Genomic DNA, 22,724 nt, shown 5'->3' on the forward strand with positions numbered 1-22,724 from the left:
GATACTGCATCAAAGTGTTGTAAATACAGGAGAGAGTCCTGTTGCCCATTCGTCTATGTGTGTAATCATTCTTAGCTTTATATACCTTTGTGCACAGAGAGTAACTCCAGTTAATAACCAGAGTGTCGGGTTTAGGTGCAATTATAAATAAAGGAGCAGTTTTGACATTTTGGGAGACACTTATTTAGAAAACTAATAATATGCTTTATTTGTCTGTTAAATATGAAGCTATAGACCGTAGCATAAAAACTGGAAACATGGGGAAGAAAGCCTGGCTCCACATAAGTCAATCCATGCAAGATCAAGGAGATTCTTTCTCTCCTTTAACATTTCTTTTATTGTTCTTTCCAAAAAAATGTAAATGCATTTTGTTTTATCATCCATATTCAAATCATCCACAAGCTTTTATTTTATTTATTTATTTATTTTTTATTTTATAAATTCGGCACATATCTCCCCAAAGATCACTAGCTTGCAGCTCCATAAGCAGTAAAGATACAACCCTAGATCTGTAAATGGGAAACAAACAAACCGCTCAACACTAACCAGCCATTCCAGCCAGGATTTATGTGTCCGGTCACATTCAATTACATGCCCACAGACATTCAACTGACTTCCAGGTTTACCAAGATATGCTGTTATTGTGATGTTAGCTGTAGTAGCAGGAGAGAGTTGTGAGTATTGCTGTGTGGAGCGAGTGCTGACTCTGGGAAACCACTAGTCCTCTCTTCATGTTAGGTAACTTTTAGTGAAAGTTTGCAAACCCACCACATGGCTAACTTTAGTTACATCATGTACTGTTTGTACTACATCATAATATTTTTTCTCCAGAATAGAGTTAAATCTGGTGCAACCGGACTTGGTGGAGCTTCTTGGATGAGAGGCAAAATGTCAGATTTAACCTTCTTCAAGAAAGATGATCGCATGACTGAGAACCTTCACAGACTTCTGCAGAGTCGCTTACCAATCCTTTACAACAGAATTACTTTGTGAACCTACAGCTCCTACGAAAACTTACCAGCACAGGTTTCCAGGAAACATACGGAGCCCCTCTGGTGACATGGGTGGAAAAAAATATATATTCCGTGGCCACGACTTGCTTAATGCACGGAAACGAGCTCAAGCCCATCTGCTGACATTTTTTTTCCCACAAATGTCACCAGATGGGCTCCATAGAAACGTGTTCATTAAAGTCCTTTAAAATTAGAAACATTGAAATCCTAATTGCCATGGCATACCATCGGTTAAGTAATGCTCTGTTTGTTTAAGTATGAATTTGAGTGAGTGTGTTTTCTTATTTTGGCACTCTATAGTCCAGCTGTGAAACCCACAACTGGACATGTTTACACTTGTTTTTGTCAAAACTGAGCTAACCATTGCCTGGCTACAACTTCGTATTCATCACACCAACATGAGAGTGGTATTAATCTGCTCATGCAGCTCCATGCAAGTAAATAATCACATTACCCGAAATGTCAAACTCCTTTTTTTAAAAGCACAATTGACTCTTTTAGTATCAAGTTGCGTTCAGATTCGTGATTATTATGTGATTATAGATGTTTGTTTGAGTACTGGTAATTCGTGTGGCAAGGATACGCTCACATTAGTAACAGGAACAATGACTTTAATGAAATTTCAGCACATACCAATAAATGGCTTCATATTTACAATATCATCATTTGTATGATTTGACACAAATAAGGCATTTCAAGTATCGAAAACAACCTACTGGTATCACATTTTTGGTGAGTCAATCAGTTTCAGGGTAGCTGACACGTTACCAAGTTCAACTGGTAAAGCCATTTAAAGAGGTGATCGAGTACCATACAGATAAATAGCTAAATGTACAGTATCAAGACACACAAGCCGTAAAACATCTCCGTCACGATGCATCTGTTTTTATCGTAACGTCACATCCTTGAACTTTGGTTGTGTTGGACTTTGTGGGTAACAAGAGGGGAGGATCAAGACTGCATTCAGGGACTTGAGTTATCATTTTTCACCACCACCATAAATAAAATTCATGTACACAAGAGAGGACAAACAATTTATGTACAGTATTTTCCCTCTTACAATATTAAAAGACAAAAAGAAAAACCTGAGCGCTGTCGACTGCTGTACTTGCTTATCCCATGTCCTTTTGATTCCTCTTCTGTGTCGTGCGACATCTGTCTCACTGATGTTCGACGAGGGACGTCAGATATTTATCCAAATGCACAGGCATTCGCGTTCCATCTCATAGTTGGAAAGAAATAATGAAAATGTATTCATTACAAGGTTATGATGAAGTTCCCCCCGCAGGCAGGCAGCTCGGAGCGTCAGTATTTTCAGTAGCCTTGAGCAGGATGTGCTTTATGTATTCTACATCTTTTTACACTTTAATCTGAGAAGTGTTCACATTTCTTAACGCAACAATAGGTTCATTGCCTTTGTGATAATTGGTCCTGTGACAACGCTGAAACGAGAAGGAAAGCACACGATATCACAAATATCACAGAAACGAATACAGAATGTGTCTTGCCCTTCACAAAGCTTAGCAATTAAATCAGCCGAGACAAATGAATTAGCATACCGGTATTCCAGTATAAATGAAGAGGCTGACCTGCAGATTAACCTTTGCACCAGAGGCGTTCCCTTGCGTCTTTTTTCCACAAAGTGTTAATATGTTGATGTTGTGTATGGCTGAGTGTTCTGACAAGGAAAAGAAAGAGGAAATTGAGGGGTAAGAACGTGTTGTTATCGAGTCAATTTGCAGTGAAATTCAATCCCAGTAACTACGCTGTTGTGTTGATGCCACAGCGAGTGTCGCATTGCTGTGCATTTCTCTCCCACTGTTCTGCTATATCGTCTTGATTCCTGTGGTCAAGAGAGGTTATCTTACCCTTGTGGTTTTGATCTTGTTGCCGGCATAGCACATCCAGCCTGAGTTGTCAGGGAGCGTCTTGCATTCCTCCCCCTCCAGGCAAGGCTCCATCTCACACCACCACTTCCCAATTACTATGGATGCTACAGGCAACAAAGACAAGAGAAATGGTGATGCAGGTAACATTCACCCTAACAGACTGCGAAAGCAGATAGCACAGCTCACAGTTAGAGACCGATAGATGACCATTACGAAGGGGTGTCTAATCTTAATGACGTCGTCAAAGGTGGAAGTATGTTACACGTATGTGCCTAATGTATATGCTTCACCACAACTATTGCCTATTACCGAGTGGTTACTTTATAAGATGCAGAAGGACATGAATGCAGAGGGTGGAACAGAGGCTTTTCATTGACTGAGTGGATTGGTAGGTGTAACTATGGCTTGACTTTAATGCACGCCACATTTCTGCCGTCAGGAGAGAAAATTGCCTTAAATACAGGGTAAGTAGACAGTAAATGGTTTGTAATGTGCGACAGAGGGAAAAGAATCTGTCAGAGCTGATATCGAAAGACCTCAAATTCCCCCGGCCCGCTCAAAGATTGCAGTAATATTTGCAAAAGGATTTAAGATAAAAGCTGTAGGTGAGAGGTTTTTTTCCTAAAGCCAGTCTGTGTTTTAGCTGTGTCAGACCTGAGCACCAAATCCATTTCTCACAAGGTGTTGAGAGACCGTGCAGCAGTCGCTTGTCAAAGCATGTATGAAGCCATCATGAAATATCTACAAGGTACCTATGTAATCAACAGCCATTTTCCTCTGCAGCTTTTTTTTTTTTTGCTGCATGCTAGACTTTATTCCTTTACTCTTCCCCGAGGTGCGTTACATTCAGCGGTAGAATTGACTGTCTGCTGTTGGAGTTAAAGCTTACCCCTGCAGACACCTTCTGCTGTCTGTCAGCATCCGATTTGGATGTGACATTATCCAAGGTAATGTTAATCTTATCTGGGACAAGGTATTGCATGGGTGACTTAGGCTTTTATTTAAACAAATCTCTGTATCTTTACAAAACATAGCAGTTACATCTGGCAGGATTTATCTGTTTGTGTAATAAAGCGCATTTTTAGTTCAATATAAAAATGGAAAGCACATCCAAAACAAATATTTTTTCCCCCACTCATTCAACCTTGTAGTAAAACCTCATATTTTATGTTTTTTCTTCTGCTGAAATACTCACCGTCGACACATGAAGGTCTGTTTCTGGTGGTTCCAGCCACCTTCCCTGGCAGACAGGAACACTTGACTGTCTGTGACCGCTCCTCAATACGATTTTTATTACAGCATCTGTGAGCAGCAATTACTTCACATGTGCCCCCCTCTGATAAGGAAGAAAGAGAGAGAGAGAGAAAAAAAAAACAGACAACAAATTACATTAAGTCTGCATCTCAGGGGAGATCAAACACTGCCACATTTTGCTTTCAGAGATCCTCTGAACACTTCACTGTGTTGACATTTGTGGCTAAACATAGACGTTAGTTATCAGTGATGGAAAGTAATTACATGTATTCAAGTACTGTATCATTTTGAGGTGCTTTTTCTATTTTATGCTACTTTATACTTCTACTTCACTACATTTCAGACAAATACTTGACTACTACTAACAAGTAGCTGATTAATCGATGTATCATTTAATTCATTTATAAGCAGAAATACTGAGTATTCTGGTACCAGTTTCTCCAGTGCAAGGATTTTCTGCTTTCCTCGGTTCTATATCATCTGCAGACATTTGACAATCTTTTTTTCTGAGAAACCCCATAGACATTTTTCACAGTTCTGATCTACACTAAACGAATCCATCAGCTGGAAGAACAAATTTGTTCGTGCCAATGTTTGGCACAGGTGAACGCAGACATTAACTGCCAGAATTTAGTGACATTTTCAGGCGTTTACGGGACCGAAAATCCAGGTTTTCTTGCAACGTCATTACTTTGCATGTTAAGATTTAACATATGATAATGTTTTTTAACAGTTAGACTTTTTATTGCTTTAGATTTCTGTCTGTTAAAAGGAAGTTCTTCCTTGCCACCGTCGTCAAGTGCTTTGCTCATGGTTGTAATTGTCGAGTCTCTCTAAATAATATTTTAAAGAGTACTGCTATAGAGAGATGACTGCTCTACATGGAAAGTGTCATGAAAAACTTCTGTTATGATTTGGCAATAAATGAATTGAATAGAACTTTTACATAAATCCGATTTTAAAAGACTTTTACCTGTGATAGAGGATTAAGTAAAACAACCTCCACCACTGACAGTTATATCCATGTTTCTGCCCATATGAAAATGTACCTTAAAGGTACCTTAAATGTCATTCACCTCATCTTTAAAATGCAACGTCCACATTTGCAAATATTTCTCTTTATGTCCACAGGTTTATTTTATAGACTAGTGTAGGTAACATCATGGAAGTTTGCTGTAAACAAGAATAATTGTGCTTTACATGCTTTGAGCGATTGAGACCCCTGTAGCCTGTTGAATGTAAAATGATGATGAAGAGAGTGGGCAGGAAAAAAAAATCCATTCGCAGGAGGAGAGGCCTGCTTCAGGGTTATCATGAATATGAACACTGGCCCCACCATGCCAATTATCACCAAACTACTGCCTGTGCCCCAAAGGATGAGAGGACTGGACCGAACTGACTCGACCCACCTTAACTCCCACTGTGCTCACACTCTCCACATATGAGAGTTGAGCAGCTAAGGACCATCTGACAATTACACCCGTTAGCATGACACAAGATCAAGGAGGTTGTAGAGAGAACGAGCAGAGAGAGAGAAAGAGAGAGGGGGGGAAAATTAACTAGTATTTTACCAGCAAAGTGATCTGGAGTAATGTTTGACAATGAGCCGCGGGTTTGTGAAACGTGTCGTCGCGTGATTTGCATATATCGCTCAACTGCATTTGGATATTTTGGTTCATGAGGACCTCCTGATGCAGAACAGCTCCTCAGAGCAGCCGTGGATACTATCGTAAGTTAGAGCAGCAAACACATTGAATCACTGCAGCTCACATAATCATAATTCGACCAATGGATCAGCCGAGTGGTGACAATTCATTTTTCCTTATTAGTCTTTAGAAGCAGTACACAATATCATAGTTGCAAGCAGACATAATGTCATTAATGACATCATGAAAATGGTCTTATTTGAAGCCCCAATGATGTTTTTGTGGATGTTAAACACCAAAAAGCCACCAAAAGACGTTTTTAAAATGGTAAGTGAATCATTTATATATATATATTTTATATCAGATTCTTATATATGATTACAGCTACATTTTATTGTGTTATTAAGCATTCATTAACTATTTAAACACCAGTTATGGATGCTTCACAGGAGGAGTTAAGATGGTTTAAAGTGTTAATTTTAGATTAATCAGATTAATTAGATTAATATTACAAAATATTAATAATATATACAAAAACAAGTATGGAAATAGTTGCCTTGAATAATTTTCTCCATCGACTAATCAATGAATCCACTAATCTTTGCAGCTCTAACTCATTTAGATTCAAATCCAAAACCTCAAACAGGTCATGTAGCCTTACAAAATGAGATTCCAGTCATTTTCAGGAGCTCACAATTTTAGATAATGCTGTATGTATTACACAGAATATTTTAAACCAGCCAAATGAAGCCAGAGTGTAGCTTCAATTCCAAAAAGACAGAGAGAGAGAGAGCGAGAGTGTGTGATGGTGTATAGTTAATGGACAGAGCTTCCTGGTTTGTGAAGTAAAACCAACACAAAAGTGTCTTAAACCTGCAATAACGTCCAATTTTTTGGAGTCTTATGAGGAAATGACCCTACGTCCGCCATTGATATATTATATCAGTGAACAGTTTCTTCAGGATCTTATAGTTCTGCTTGTTTTAGGTCTTTTTCCACACAGCATGATGTTCATTTTGGTCCCATTTAAAGTGAAATAGACAATAAAGCGGGATGTGCTTTAGGGTGTGGCTACCTTGTGAATTCTCCGTGAGTCAGCCCAGCACAACACACCAGGCTCACGAAACTCGGATCAAGCTGTCAAACTAGGCAGCGCTGATCAAATATGAATCAGGATTCTTTTACTGTATTGTCTATTTCTCGAACCTCAAATGTTTTCAGAAACATATTCTAGCGCTGTGTGTACGTGTGCTGTAATGAAAGAACACTTGCGTGCAGGCAGACCACTTGAAATTGCACGGCTCAACTCGCAGCATGTCAGCCACCAGCTCCACATCAAAATATGATCGTCTCTGGCACCAAAAGCCAAGACGAGTGTGTTTATAATGCCAAACTCCAAGGCTTCAAACCAGCTGTCCACAAACTAATGGGTGACACCATGGTGGGTTTATACTTGGTTGTGTGTCAATTTCTGGATATAATTGAGCTATCATGAGAGCTCCTGAGGCGATTAACCAACACAGACCCACTTGACCTGCTGGATAGAGGTAGATTAGTTTTCTTTATAGAGAAAAAGATCATTTTTCTTTTCTTTTTTTATGTGTACAACACCTGAAGAGAACTCACTTCATTCAGGATTCAGTGTTTCTCCCACATGGATTAAAGTGGAAGTGCAGCGCCTGGTTGTAAAAACCATTTCGTGCTGCAGTAAATGACAAGTATTAATTAAACAGAACTAATGTCAAGTTGTTGATTGAATAAGGGAGTTTTTAAGAAACGAAATTAATTGCCAAGTTTCAACATGGGGAAGAAATAATTGAGAAAGCCTTGTCTTCTTCCTTCTTGCAGGATATGAGTTGAGTCTCTGGCTCTGAATTTCAGAAAAAACATCAACCGCCTTTGGTTTAACTGAAAAATATCCAGATCTTGTATAGCCGGTCTGGGAGAATGTTGCCTGCTGTCTGATGCACTCAACAAAAGGGCATGTCTGCACAACGTTAATCGTGATGTACCAGTGGAAGCAGTGGGGCATCATTTGAAAACAACAGCCCACAGGGGTTTGTTCTTCTTAATGCATCTCCTTAATTGCAAAAGACAGCCCCAGATTTCCTCTTTGATCTATTAAAAACACACTACTCAACAGAATTAACTTGCAATGCTTGTTGCTAACAAACAGAGCAAAGAATCGGCATACTCTATATTTGGAAATCATCACCTCAGAAGAATACATTAAAATCAAATAAAAATGCAAATCAGCGAGGTATTTCCAGCTGGCAGGTGTACTGGGTACCTTTAAACAAAAGCTTTGCTACACTGATGAGTACTCTTCAAGTTCACCCATGGTTTCAGCCTGTGAGTATAACACACTGCATGCTCCGACACCCCATCTTTGCATTATAAATTTTTCAGAGGGAGATAGAGAATAACATGGCTGGAGATGAACGCTCTCATCAGGTGAAGGCTGGAGCCATGCAAGGGTATAATTGTTTTCTGTATTTCCATTTTCTCCCATTATCAGCGACTATGAACAAAGTCAGTCACCCAAACGAGAAATGGCTTCAGGGTGTGTGTGTGTCTGTGTGTGTGTGTGTGTCTGTGTGTGTCTGTGTGTGTGTGTGCTTCTGTTGTCTCTCCAGCAACAGAATGATTGACAGGGAACAAGGGTCACACTGAAATTGTCATTCGTCGGGTCAGAGTTCACAGAGAAACAGAGGGTCTCAACTGGAACTGCCCTGTTTTTGTTGCCATGCTCTGTGCTCCTGCTTCTTCATTACTCTGAGCCGGGCAAACAGAGCCTGTCAGGAAACGAGGTGACCACCTACAACCTGCACCCAACAGGGCACAGCTCATTTTTAGGTTTGAAAGAGCTGGAAAAAAAAAAAAAAAAAAAATCACAACTTTCTGCTATATGAGTTGCAGGTTCTGTCGTGTTTTCTGGGATGATTTGTTGTTGTACTTGGTGTTGTTTGGTTTGTTATGTTGATTTATTTCCTGTGCTGAGATTTCTTTCGTTGGTCTCTTCTGGCTGCAGAAAAATCCCCTCGAGAACCATGAACATTTGCTGTATTTAGTGTTACAGTCTACAGATTTTCTGTCCTCGGTCTTCTCTGCTCTTGTCCTTGGCTTTGAATTTTTTTTTGTTGTTACATATTTGATGTTCTAACATCTGCAATAAATAAATATTTAGCCAGATAAAAGTGTTTGAATGGGAAATAGCTATTAAGGGCTCATTCTTAGGTAATAAAAACATAACAATGATTCATTTTCAGTTGATTATACACTAATGAAAATATAGTTATGCATATGTCTGCCATATTCTGTAAATACAGGCCCATAAATCTCAAACACTGGATCTGGAAGGATCTGAATATTTCTTCCACCTGGGCGACCTCCATCTTCTGATGAAGATGATGTAACATGATAGGAAGTTCTAGACCTCCAGCTACTAAGCAGATCTAGTGGCGAGATTGATTTCATAACCACAATACTGCTGTATATATATATATATATCTATATATTATATTAATATATTATATATATATATAATAATATATATATATATAAATTAAAACACACTCATTTGAATTGTAAATACAGAGCTCAGCCTTGAGTCAAAGTAGAAACATAGAAACATCACAAATAAACCCTGCAGTTATTTTTTTTAAATGTCAAGGTCAAGAACAGATAACACACCTTAATGCAAGTTATTATATATTGTACGACTGGCCTGTCTCGTTTATTTCTCATCATCTGAAGCTACAGCAAGCTGTCAGAATCTTTTGTTGTCTTTACCAACTGTGGAGCTTTTCCAAAGCGAGAAAACCAGTCATAGAGTTTCACATTGAATGCTTTCTGTTGGACAGTAATATGAGTTGTATGTCCATTACTTTGTGAAGAAATATGGAAAAGAAACTCACTTAAGATCAGACTTGTACTCATCTTGACCTTATTTTTTCTGTCTGGGTCTCCTATTCTGTTCTACTAACTGTGTTCTGTATATATTCTTCTTTCATGCCAGCAAATCAAGATATGACAGTGTACTGACAGTTATTGTAAAATGAATTTAACAGTGAGTGTCAAATTTCTTTTCTCAAACTTAACAAACCCTCTGGCACTCTCCCAACTCTGAGAGATCTGCTTTGTTCAAGTTCATCACGTAGAAATTTGTCAGAGCACTTTACTGTAATACTATTATCTACACAAATGACAACACCTGGCATGAGCAGCAGCTCGGCTGCTGGATGGAGAGCGAGTTTCGAAAAGGTCTACGGCGCAGTGAGTCATGCCGGAGACCAACAACGCCCCATCAAAATCCGATGAGTTATGGACAGCAAGTCTGGATGAAGGCGAATGCTGTCAAATCGTGCGTGACATGAACGCGTAGCGCCGATTCTGAATTTCGGTGGATCTGCGGATCTGCCTGCCTAATGAATGCGAGCAGAGTTCATGTGGGACCAGTAAATGGTTCTTCAAACGTGATGAAACAGCCATTGCACAGAGGAAAATGGTCAGTCTGTCTCAATAGAAATGTCACTATGCAATAAGTATGCAATGACTTGCTGTCTACTGTAATGAGCCCAGACTGTGTGGTTGTCTCTGGAGAGGCTGATAGCAAGCATACCATCTGAATGGCAACGCTCCTTTGCCATCTGTTTCAGGCCTTCAACACTGTGTGAACATGAAAAAATACTATACTATGCAATTCATAGAGGGATTCTGAACACGCTGTCGGTGTAAAACTTAATAATCCAAGGGAAATATATGGCTTTAACGAATGCAGCATGCGACTGAAAGGATAGCAGTGAGAGTAGTCAATGTTACACGCCATATACAAACCAAATGGAAAGCCTAAGGGACTCAATTTAGCAAGTAACCTGTTTCTCTCCTGGGGTTTTGGATTCAAGTGATTGGCAGCAAGTGGCGCTATGTGTACCGAATGTGCACATTCGCGCACATATTAAATGGGGTGTGACGATATAGCTTGATAACCGTGTGACAACTAAATAACCTCCCACACACTCATAGTCCATGTCACATACAACTAGCAGCAAACTAAGAGCCTGTATTACCTGTGGTTAATTATTTCGTAGCTTAAAAGTCATTTATAAGAGACAGCAGGCCCTGAACTCCAAACCACAGCAGTCCGTGTTTTTAGAGCAGCATGCCTGTCACCTTTTAATGGGAAATGTATTCAAGGTGACCCATAATAAGCTCCACTTTCTCTGTGCATGCTCTCTGCAGACATCCAAGCCAGCAGGCTACGGCGTTTTCTTGTCGCTGACAGGAAATGGAACGGCAGATTAGAGAATGTCAAATTAATGCAGATGGAAGACAGTGAGAGGCACAAAACATGTGACTGCATGGTGTCAAATTGAGTGACTATTTTTTCTCTCCTGCCTTCTGTGAAAACATCTGAAGTCCCCGTAGAAGCCTACTGTTGTTAGTTTACATAAATAAAGGGGTGAAAAGTGAGTGACACGTCGCTCGATAAACTGTGAGACAAATTTGTCTCGACGCTGAAGGAAATGCAAAGGACTTGCGTGTTGGCGTAAACAATTAAAAATACTTGAGAAAGTGTTTTGTAAATGAACAGCATTTTGGAAGATCTACATACTAAAAGGTGTCAGCAGAGAAGGATTTCTTTTCTTAACAAACTCGATTTCTTTTCTTTCTTTTTTTTTTTTAAATACACATGTGCATACACTTGTGAGTGCATGTGCTTCCCGGAGAGAGGAATCAAACCAATTTACAAGCAAAGAAAGCAAACAATTGCTGCTCTGGAGAAGAAAAAACATAGAAATTTATAAAATATGTCTGGTGGTTTTGACAGCATGTCACACGAGGAGGCCAAAAAAAAAAAAAAAAAAAAAAGCTCCTGTGCTGCGGGGCCAAAGATGGGTGATACTTTATTGAAATGCAAAATGACTACTCTCAGAGCAGAGCTGGTGTTGTTTTAAGATGCATGAAAACTGCATGGAACAGAGGAAGCAGCGAGTAGTAGGGGAATGGGGTTTTGCATTTGCATGTGAACCTCAAAGCCTGTCGTCTCTGTTGTCACACATAACACAGGCCCAGGACGCTGCAAGACTGGTCCTGATCAAGGGCATTAAATGCTGTTCTGACTCTCAGAGAGTAGAACCCAGACACACAATGCCTGCGGTTATTTTGGTTTTTATGGTGGAGATGTGTGGCTTGTTGAGCATGACAGCGATGCCGCTGCACAACAGCAGCCTTCATGTCCGTTAAACCAATATAAACAAAGGTGCTCTATCTATGTTATCTCCTTGTGGCACACGTTCACTTTGAAAGCAGAAAAATTACAATGTAAAAATATGTCTCCTGTCAGTGAGATGCCATTCATTTTTAAATGTCAAGCTGCACCTGTCTTTCATTCTTCCCCCCTTTTTCCCCCAACTGGCAAATGTCCAGAACCAGTATATCATATTTTTAGATCGCCTGCTCTGATGAAAGAGTTACATTCAGGGAGAAGAAAAAAGGAAACAGAGATAGAGTCAAGTCAGGGAGGCTTTAGAGAACAGCTGCTCGCCTCTGATGTGACTGCTGGCCCCTCTCGCTGCCGTCCACATCATCTATGCACTATGCCAATGAGCCTGCAACATGTAAACTGTGTAATGATGAATAATACAAAGCCTGAGTGACCTTTCATGCTGTATGACATGTACTTCCGAAGGGTCGGTGCTGATGATTATGCAACACCTGCAAGCTGAAACCGCAACGGGGAAGGTTCTTTATTTATTCAGTGTGATATGGAGCAGATTCTGTCGCACATGATCAACATTTTGATCACATCTCGCTGCAATCAAGGAAGGTATAAAACATGTGTTGTGTGAAATTAGACATTGCTTCATAAAATTTTGTTTAATTACAATTCACATCAAAAAAACCTGCTTTTTTTTTTTTAGTGAGGCAGCACATGGAATGTCTCAGTCATGATAGGATCATGACAAAAACATATTTTCCTGCTTTTGTCCCCATTTTCATGCCATACTCCTGTCTCTCCAGGAAAGGTAATTGGATCTGTAGTATAAATATGCCAGATGACTTATGGCACACCAAGGAGATATTAGAGCCGGAGAAAAAAAAAAAAAACACTGAAATCTGCAATAGAGCCTGATAAACCCAATATTAATTACTTTGCTTATTTCTCATACTACCCTCCCCCTTGGAACCAATTAGTAAGTTGAGATGCTTCTTTTCAGTTTAATGAGGTCTAAGTAATGATAATGAATTTCATATTCCTGCCAAGCATTTAAAATAGGCTAGTGGAGCCACAAAGGCATAATTCCCATTTCTTTCATTGAGAAAATCAAAAAAACGGGAAATGAGGTCCCATTTTCACCACTACGAATACGAAGGGTGAATTATTATTATTATTATTATTATTATTAATAGAAGTAGTTTTTCTTTGGCAGTGTGTTAGTCACATGAAATTGCTTCAAATCTACCAGACCCAGTTTTAACAAGATTGAAATAAACGATGTGCCTCACAACTGGGTCACCAAATCATCAAAAATCACGTCTAAATCCAGTCCACGAAATGGCCAACAGTGAAGTGACAAAACCCATGTTCATCGTCTAAAGAGCAGGGAGAGCCTGAGGGCTGCCACACCTTGAAAATCCTTCCACAAAGAAGAGAGTCGGAGAGGGACAAAAGATCCTGTGAGAAACTTGTTACGTGTCTGCGTGTCAATGTAATGTCGCTTAACAGGAAAACGAAGCAGCAGGGTAACCTTTTATCGTGGCAGGGAGCATATTTGCTGCGACAATTCTCAGTGCACATAAGGCAAGAAGGTCTCAACTCGCTGAACTAATATTTACAAACCACAGAGAGACAAAGCTATCATTATTTTTTATTTTTTTCAAACGGATAATGTTGAAATAAAGAGCAACAGCGCTCACACGTGAATCCACACAGGCTTGTACAGCCAATGACATCAGCAATTACAGTGAAGTGTGGTGATGGTTTCCATTGTGAGGTCTTGTTTTGATTCTCTGGCATGGCAACAAAAGACAAAAGGTTCATTTTTTCTCGTTAAATAATCAAGAGAAATTTGAAGTGTCCCTTTTGTCAGGCACAACGTGTACTAGTTATCTTGTAACTCACTGGTTTTGATGCTCTGACTCTGCATGACTCTTGCATGACTAAAACTGTACAGAGACCAATTATGTGTATTCTGTATCAGTGGTGTTCATTTTTTTTTTTTGCTTTTATTGTTCAGTTGAGTGGCAGGGCCAGAAGGGTGGCACAAGCCCCGAACCCTTGGAATCTGATTGGCCCCACCAGAGTGAGAAGGATGATGGGTAGCAGACTTTGTATCACTGTACAAGCCCACAGCTCCTTGGACCAGGATCTCAGCATGATGTGAGCGAAGAGAAGTAACACAAAGACAAAGAGATGAAATGCAAAATGACAAGGAGCAAAATAACTATAAAGAGGCACAAATTTACTAAAAAAAGAGATGCCAAATGACCTAAAAGGAGACAAATACTCTGCAGAGAAACACAAAACGAGCACAAAGGGATGCAAAATAACTATAAAGAGACCAGAAATGTGTCTTAACAGATGCCCCCTTTCTCCCTTCTCTAACCGTCCCCAATCTCCAAACCTGCTAATGCAGATGCATAATTCACACTAATTAAAGTTTAACTCTTATTATACTTAACATCACCATCACACAGTAATTAATATAAAACATTAATGTAATCCATGAACTCTCTTAAGAAGAAGCCACTAATTCATTTTCAGCTGCAGATAGTTCTAAATGTTGAGCAGGCTCAGAAACTTTCCACAGCATCAACACTAACAACAAAAAAAACAAACACTTATTTGGTGTGTCTGTTTGCACGCAACAAAAGAAGAACAGTATCTGTAAGAGCGGAGCTTTATTTTGGACTATTTCTGGTTTAAAGCAAACTGAAGGCTTTTTATCAGAGCTCAGGGTTTCACAGTCCTTCAGCTATGTCAGCTGTCACAACAACATATTTAGAAAAATGCTCCTAACTACAAAACAATACGAGGGTCTTACAATCTTGCTAATGACCCCGAGAGGATGCTCGGCTTCTTATACACAACAGAGGCAAAGTGGTTTCAAGCGATCAACTAATAATGCCACTCTGAGGCGGAATGTGTTCCACTATTCCCAGTGGTTATGTGTCTCTTAACTACAAGCCTCCATTGTGTGCAATCATTTTTTTTGTTAAAAACATTGGCCATTAGCTGCGACTGATGGCGACATTTCTCTAACATAAATATACTTAATACTGTACTTAATTTGGGTTGTAGCAGTGCACGTATCCCTACAGGAAGCACAATTTGTTTCAGTTCTCTTCCAACTAACTTTTCAGTATAGTACACCTTATTTACAGTTGCAATCTCAGAGATTGCATAATTCAAAAGTCACCCCCCCGGTAATAATAATAATGGTAATATAAACAATTTGGCAGTACGTGATTTGTTTACTGTGATGAGCTGTGTTAATCTGCTAAACCAGCTCACATGCTGCTGCTTAATCTCGACACTTAAACATTTTTAAGGATTAGTGTGTAGGATTTAGTGGCATCTAGAAGTGTCGCTGCAGATTGCAACCCCCTCCGCTCACCCTCATGCACTGTAGAAACATGGTAGTTCGACCCCGGGAGTTTCGTGTATCTATATATATATATATATATATATATATATATAGGGTTCATTCTAAGGTAACAAATACATAATGATTTTTATTTTTAGGTGATAATAATCTAAAGAAAACATAGTTGTACATCTTATGTTCCATTTCTGTCATATTCTGCTCCCTAAATCTGGAGCACTGAACTTTTAAGTCAATGCTATTTCTCAAACAGTTTCTAACAATCGTCTGGTGTCATGTTGAAATTTCTAGAAATCCTTTTTTTAGCTGGTGGCATGACTCTGGATAACAATGTCGGTCTGTCAAGTCCTCTCCTTGCATTTCCATGAAATGTTGCAAAGACAGTCATAGTTCTGTGAGGATGAAGTCTAATGATTTTGGTGACCCCCCCCTCTAGTTCAACAGTGAGGCTGATATTTGAAGATTTAAATATCGCATCAAATACTGGATGGAAATTTTAATTTTAGACATTCATGTTCCCCTCATGATGAAACATGATGATACTTTCACATTTCTTGCAGCAGTTTACAAGCAATGTTATTTTAGTGTAGTTAATTTGTGCTATGTAAATGAGTAATTTTACACATATCTGAATTTTTGAGGGGGGAAAAAACTCATTGGGTTAAAAAATAAATAGAAAAAAATAAACATTTCCCAGTTTTCCAACTGTACCAAAAACAACCATGACCTTACCACTGTGATATGTATTGAGCCATGAACTTTGTTTGCCGTTAACACCCGTTTTATTAATGCTTTGGGATTCTGGCTAAGACAAGAAACAGCTGGCGTAGTCTTGAGAGAGAAAGCTGGCTAATTAATTAAGCTGTGGGCCACAGAAATTCATTTTGCATATAAGTGTTGTGACCACAAACCATAGCCCCTGCGCAGAATTGGCTGAAAGACTTCAATTAAACATGCTGTTTAAACAAATATCCACAAGCTTAGAGGATCGCTCTCTTATGAATAATTCATCGCCTGGTAGAGAAAATAAATGGGAAATATTGAAATATGTAAAACCTATTTGTAGCTGTGAGCATACAGTAATAATTAGGGCAGTGATTGTCCTTAGATTCATTTACTTAAGAATATATTTTTCTTTCAGGGCTCACCGAGGAAATGACATGAATAGTTTATCGCTGGTGAAGTAACACCAGCTGAACGCGCTACACCTTTCACAGCCTGAAGAGCCAATAAAGCAAAGGAAATCCACTTTGAAGGCTATAGAGAGTGGTCAGGGGTTTTCAACGTCACAGTGGCATGTATAACAACATCAGGACAAAGTGGGTTTGCTCAGCTCCAGATGTGGAGAAGCCTCAGGCCGAGGCTGCATGCCACTTCCCATTGGCACTGCAGCGGAGCAGCGATGACACTAGCGAGGAGCATGGTTGAGAGGAGTTCTAGGAGGAGGGGAGGAGGAAGATGTATGTCAAAATAATGTGCCTGCAGGATGCATTATATAAGGCTATTAAATTGTCAGTGCCTAAAACAGTGCACAGAGGATACAACCTTTGTTTGTGACAACCAAAAATCCATTTTTCATGTTTGTTTCATTGTGAGCTTTACCAGCGAGTGGTTTCTTTTGTTGGAGTGCATAGAGGAAAAAAAAAGCACTGATCCTCTACTCCTCACTAAAGCTCCCGAAAGGGAGACAAGAGGGATTTTGATGGTATTTTTTACTCTGGGAAGAAATGAAACTACAGGCGTACTCCATATTTTAAAAGAAAACTGATATTAAAGTTGCTCAAAGGTCCAGAGTATAAGATTTTAGGGGGATTTTAGAGGGGAAGAGTATGGCAGAGATGGAATAAGTATGGTTTTATTTGTGTATAATCACCTGAAAACAATAACTTTTATTACCTTAAAATTACCCCTTTTTAATCTATAAAGAGAGCAGGTCCTCTTCTGCTGAGCCCACCATGTTGCAATGCCATGAGTGGTCCATAACAGGCAACCCAAACACTGGATCTTTTCGTGACCACTCCAACACTCTTGGAAGGGGCGAGTGAGTCAAGGGGTGTATTCATTTGGTTGCAATCTGCACCCTCGCCGCTACATGCATACACCACCTGTCATGTCCATGTTAAAAAAGATACATCTTAGTGGGAGAAAGAGGTTTACTATAGCTCCCATAGAGGACTAACAGAGAAGGTAATACTCTGAGGGAAAGGGAAGACATTAGAATGTATATCACACAGAGTAAAGTATTTATGAGTAAGTCTGAATAAATTATGATATACGTACAGTGGAGTTACTTCTGCTTGTACCCTTACTTCAGCTGCTCTACATGTCTTATCTCGTCATGCACTGCGTTCTCTCGCAGCTACATATTTATAGCAAACATAAGGTGAGGGATTATCTGCAATGGTGTTGAGAATCTATGACCTTTCAGTTCTGAACAGTTTGACCCCACAAAAGCTGACTGTTGGTGGGAGTGAGTTCACAAGGGAGCAAGGCCACCTCAGGCACAGCCACTATCTACACTCTGTCGCACTTTCTGCAAACACCTCCACATGATTCACTGCCATCGTCACCAATGGCACAATTTCTTCCACTGGAAATAGTCTGCTGCTCAAAACATACTCAGTGCCCCTTTGTTCTTTCTGGAGCGAGCATAAATTTTAGTCTTTATCAAATATCAAAGAAGAGACGAGATGTTGGTGTCGAAAAAGTGTGATTTGTCACACCCTGCAAAACCTATTTCCGTGTTTTCAGTAGTTGGATTAAGTTTTCAAATCGATACGAGTTGGTTTAGCGAGTCGATGTTTTAGACGGGAGAAATACTTTTGCGATTTCCCCTGGACATGTTCAGAGGTCGAGAAACGCATGACCCCAAAAGCAACATCTCCCGCCCGGCACATTAGGGATGCACGACAAACACAATCTGTTCTGTTTTGTGCACAGTTCACGCTCTTTGCACCAAATAAATACAGCACCTTATGAATCATATGGTAGAGAGCAACACTGCCTGTACCAGGAAGACAGAGAACAGCCCTAAGCGTATACGAGAGAGTGGCAGGCAGCAATCTGTGAGCAGAGATGTAGGCTGGAACGCAGACTTGTCTTGTCCGAATCACTGAGCACACACAAGCACCTACTCAAGGGTCATCCAGCTAATGGACTTCTGGACACACATTCTTTGCAATAAGGCTGCCAATATCTCTGTGAACGAATGAAAGAGTTACTTATATGCTGTCAAGAGAAATTATTACTGAGAACACATTTGGACCGAGCAACACAATGCTGCTGATAAATCTGTAATCTTCCTGTCTGGTGTGTCTTTTCATGCTTACAGGTGTCTTTCTCTGCAACCCATAATTTATCTAGAGATTGTGTGTGTTGAAAGGATATGAAAAATCTGCTCACAATTTAGCTGCTCCCAAAGTCACTACACATAATTGACTTGGTTTTCTAAACAACATCCACCGATAGATCTAAATTTCTATTGGCAAGGACACAACTGATCTCCCGCCCTGTGTAATCTCGATTTCCTCTGGTAATACCAGTCACCGTGAACTTGTGGCATTTTGCTGCCTTTAATGATTGGCCCAATGGTCTACAACCAATGGCCTTCTTGCCACCAATTCATGACCCGTCAACCCCAATCCTCCCACCAATCCAACAGGCACACAACACACAGCACAGAACAAATGTCCCAGTGTCAGAATCAATCCAGACAGGCATCCCATCCTCCTCTCATAAAACTGGCATCTCATTTATCCCGGAGTGAGGACTAGCCATACTATGGTAAATGGAATGACGGGGCATTTACACTTTTAGTGGCAGAGGGTCCTGAAGGACTCGAATTGTTCGCTTTGAACTAGTTTTCTGCACAAAAAAAAGGTATCCGAATGCACATTTGAAATATTAATTCCATTTCCTTTCTGTTGACATGAGACCACTTTCTGGAAGATATGTTATTTGTGAGTGTCTTTTTTTTTTCTTCTTCTTCTTTAAAATTTTTTTTTTCCTCCTTCAATAGAAATGTACAGACGTGAGTAATGAAATGAGGGTGTTGGAACAGGAAGTCTTCTGACTCACATTATTGAAAGTATTGAAAAGACCCCTTGCTGATATGCTTGAGGTGCACCGGCGAATAGAGGAAATAACAGACACCAAGGACCTGCACGCTCATGCAGCTACTTCTCCCTTTGAAGTTCTGACAGCATTCGGCTTCCTCTCCTCGACTGAATCCTGAGATCATAATTATTTACCATAACCGTGGCTCACATCCGCCTGACGAAAAACAAAAGTTCGACCGCAATGTTACGGTCATATTCCATTCAATGCAATTTCACAGGGACCACAATCGCACAGATCAAATTGAGAAGGAGCAGTCAAGCATGAATATCAACTGTAATAGCTCAAGAAGAAAAGTGCAAAGGCATTCATCGTCTATCTTTGTGATCTTCTGTAGAAATTCTCATGCTATCAAGGCCATATCGTAATGAAAAACAGCCACTGTACAATGCGCCCGGTAAATAATTGGTTGTTAGACCAGGTTTAGCTGCTAATACATCAGCACTGTAATGACTTATTGTAATAAAATCAAGACGGAAATATAAACCCAGAGCTAAAAAACATGTTGTTATTTTCTCCAAGCTTTTGACAATCTAATTAAACACATGAGCAGCCAGACCCAGCATGCTACAGTAACAGGACTCAAGGGGCAATGCCACCGACTGAAAAAGATGACACTTGAGAAAAAACACTGGCTTCTCATTTTGACTCCTTTATAGAAATATATGCGGCACCCAGAGCAGGAGAGAGAGAGAGCTCCGAGGGACTCACCGATCATGTGGATAGTGGTTCGTCCAGGCCTCGTCCCATGATGCTGTTGGATGGTGTCGTAGAAAGTGGCCTGACACAGCTGAATAGCAGTCACACTGACCCAGAGGCATAGGCAGAGCAGCCAGGACATGACAGGACACATCTGCTAAAGAACCAGCAGAGGTGGAGTGAAAAAATACATCATGTTCCCAACCTATGACCCCAACGCACACACGCACACACACACACACTTCAAGAGCAAAATAAATGAATAAATACAAATAAATAAATGATTAATTTAAAAGCACTCCAGTCTATAATTGGCCTCCACTGTGAAGCTTTTTACTCATCTGAATTTATCATTAGCATGATTATATAAGTATGACTTCTTCACTGTTTCGTCTTCCTAGTTTGCCCTGTCTTGTCCCTGAGCCACAACGCTACGACTGTGGAGTGATCCCCGGGGAGTTTTTCCCATGCAGCAGAGATTTCCCCTGACAGGCTGACTCTCTTCAACTCCTGAGCTGTGCTCCTGCCTCAAAACCAAAATCAAAACTTAAAGAAAGATAAGATTTTGCGAGCAGCTGGCTGCCGAGGCTTTTCTGTATCTGTCAGAATAATGTGACAGTGACACAGCAGTAATGGGAATCAAAAGCCTTGTAATGTTTCACCATGCTGTTTAGATAAGAAAAAATAAATAAAATAAAAAAAGAAAGAAACAGAACAACAGCGAGGAATGCTTCTGGTCACGGGGGGAAAAAAAGGTGGCTGTGGAGGAAATCTATGAAGGAGAAAATACAAAATGTTGCAGCCCTGAAATCACTACAGTTTTATTCAGTGCCAACAAGCATTAGATCATTAACCAGCCTTTTAAATGCTCAATTAATATTAAACATTTCATAGCCTATTTATGAGATACATTTGGACCTAATTTCTTTGTGATACGATTTCAACATTATAATGAATTTTCCAGTGCGTACAAAACTTTAATTCAAACAGTAGGAAGAGGAAATGAGTATTGCATTAATTATAAGGTTATAAATGAAGTGCATGATCCAGATTGTACACTTTTCATTCCTTTCACATGGTCACTGTGCAATGAAGCAAAGCAGCAATAAATAAAAAAAGTTCAGAAAATAGCTTTAATGCTGGATAAACAGATTAAATTCTCTATAGTAACTGATGACAGCAATAACGATGGATAAAATGCATTTCGATTACCTCCACAATATGACACAGTACAATTACATGCGCAGATTTCACAATCAGATACAAACTGATTTTATGATAAATGTGAATGATTTGCCCTTTTTCTGCAAAAAGCCAAATCTCATGACAATTTCATTATTATACATTTTTGCCTGCTGTAAAAAAACAAACAAGAAAAGCTTACCTGAGCAACCCAACAAAGAGTATATCAGTATCTCAACAGAATGACATAAATCCATCCATAGTGCTGCTCATGTTGATCCCATCCAATAACTCTGAATTTAGCTCGAGGAGGGAACTCCACTGACTCTGCCTCCCTGCTCCACACTTTGATAGCAACAGTCCAATGATTCAGAAATGACCGTCAAGCCCAGAGTCTAGGAAATAGATTTACAGCTCTTTCAATGAAATATCACTGCCTCCCCTTGAGGAGCTGCTTCCACTGACACTGAATTCATTTGCCCCTTCGCATTTATAGGCACGTGCGGAGTGCTCCTTAATTAACTGTAGTGGAATCTCTTCTTTCACCGTCTGCATCCTTCCAGTGAAAGGCAGCCTCTGAGCAGCAGCTCTCGCTGAGTCCCCCTCTCAGCGAGCACTAAGAAACAAATGTTCCCGTACAGCCTGGCTGAGTGTAAAGACTGTATCACATGTCTTAAAGCCAGACTGCCTCTGGATTTGATGACATGGTGGAGCTCCACCTGATCATATGCCTCTGACAAACGCAAATCAGGCAAACTGGCACCACTCACGTCGCTGTGATGAGTTTATTAAATAATTATTTACATTTAGAATTGATTTCTCTTTCTCCTGCGGCAACATTTCCTTTTATTCTATTCCTTTTTTCTTTGCTTATCAGTCTCTACTCTGTCCTACATAAAGAGAAACTAAGAGTGATTAAAAGTTCAAACTTCAGGGTGTTAAAGTGCGTGGGGAGGAACAGATTTAAACCCCTCAGTCTTTAGCTTACCTTGGTGTTGTTAGAGGTAGGTGCATAAAGGAAGATTAGGAAAGAACCTGTTTTCACAAGCTGAGCAAAGAAAGAAAATTGAAGGTAGACTGTGTTGAGAATATAATAATATAATGTCCATTCAGCTGAAGGTAATCTTCACCTACAGTGGGGGAGTTCTTCGGTCTATGATGGATACGTGATGGTGACTGTAGCGAAGGAAGGGAGGCTGGTATTTGTTGTAAATCAGCAGCGATCTGTTTGTGTGGGGAAACAGCTCGATCTGCACCGTTTTCCCCGCCACCTTCACTACATGGTGAGCTCTACTTTTGCATTGTGTCTGGATTTTT

General features: G+C 39.9%; 1 protein-coding gene across 3 annotated transcripts; it reads right to left on the reverse strand.

The window, feature by feature from the left end:
- Nucleotides 1-1,677: 1,677 nt before the first annotated feature.
- On the reverse strand, nt 1,678-22,083 carry LOC104932181 (protein FAM19A1). 3 transcript variants are annotated; one of them, XM_010747349.2, is made up of 6 exons: nt 21,610-22,083; nt 20,238-20,379; nt 4,098-4,238; nt 2,882-3,006; nt 2,603-2,691; nt 1,678-2,455 (listed from the first exon to the last, which is right to left on the reverse strand). In XM_010747349.2, exons 2-5 carry the CDS (start codon nt 20,377-20,379, stop codon nt 2,659-2,661), a joined length of 441 nt encoding a protein of 146 aa, XP_010745651.2. In that variant the 5' UTR covers nt 21,610-22,083; the 3' UTR covers nt 1,678-2,455; nt 2,603-2,658. The 3 variants fall into 3 exon arrangements, with proteins under 3 accessions (XP_010745651.2, XP_019134235.1, XP_019134327.1); XM_019278690.1 differs by having other exon boundaries at nt 20,238-20,382; XM_019278782.1 differs by having other exon boundaries at nt 2,442-2,455; nt 2,573-2,691; nt 20,238-20,382.
- Nucleotides 22,084-22,724: the final 641 nt, after the last annotated feature.

This window comes from Larimichthys crocea, chromosome XV (genome assembly GCF_000972845.2).
Source record: "Larimichthys crocea isolate SSNF chromosome XV, L_crocea_2.0, whole genome shotgun sequence".
Lineage (NCBI taxonomy): Eukaryota > Metazoa > Chordata > Actinopteri > Sciaenidae > Larimichthys > Larimichthys crocea.

Coding starts and splice junctions, on each gene's coding strand:
- LOC104932181 (XM_010747349.2), bottom strand. CDS start 20,379: ATGTGTCCTGTCATGTCCTGGCTGCTCTGCCTATGCCTCTGGGTCAGT. Junction 4,239..20,237: donor AACCACTATCCACATGATCG/GTGAGTCCCTCG, acceptor CTTCCTTATCAG/AGGGGGGCACATGTGAAGTA. Junction 2,692..2,881: donor ACAAGATCAAAACCACAAGG/GTAAGATAACCT, acceptor TTTCCTTGTCAG/AACACTCAGCCATACACAAC.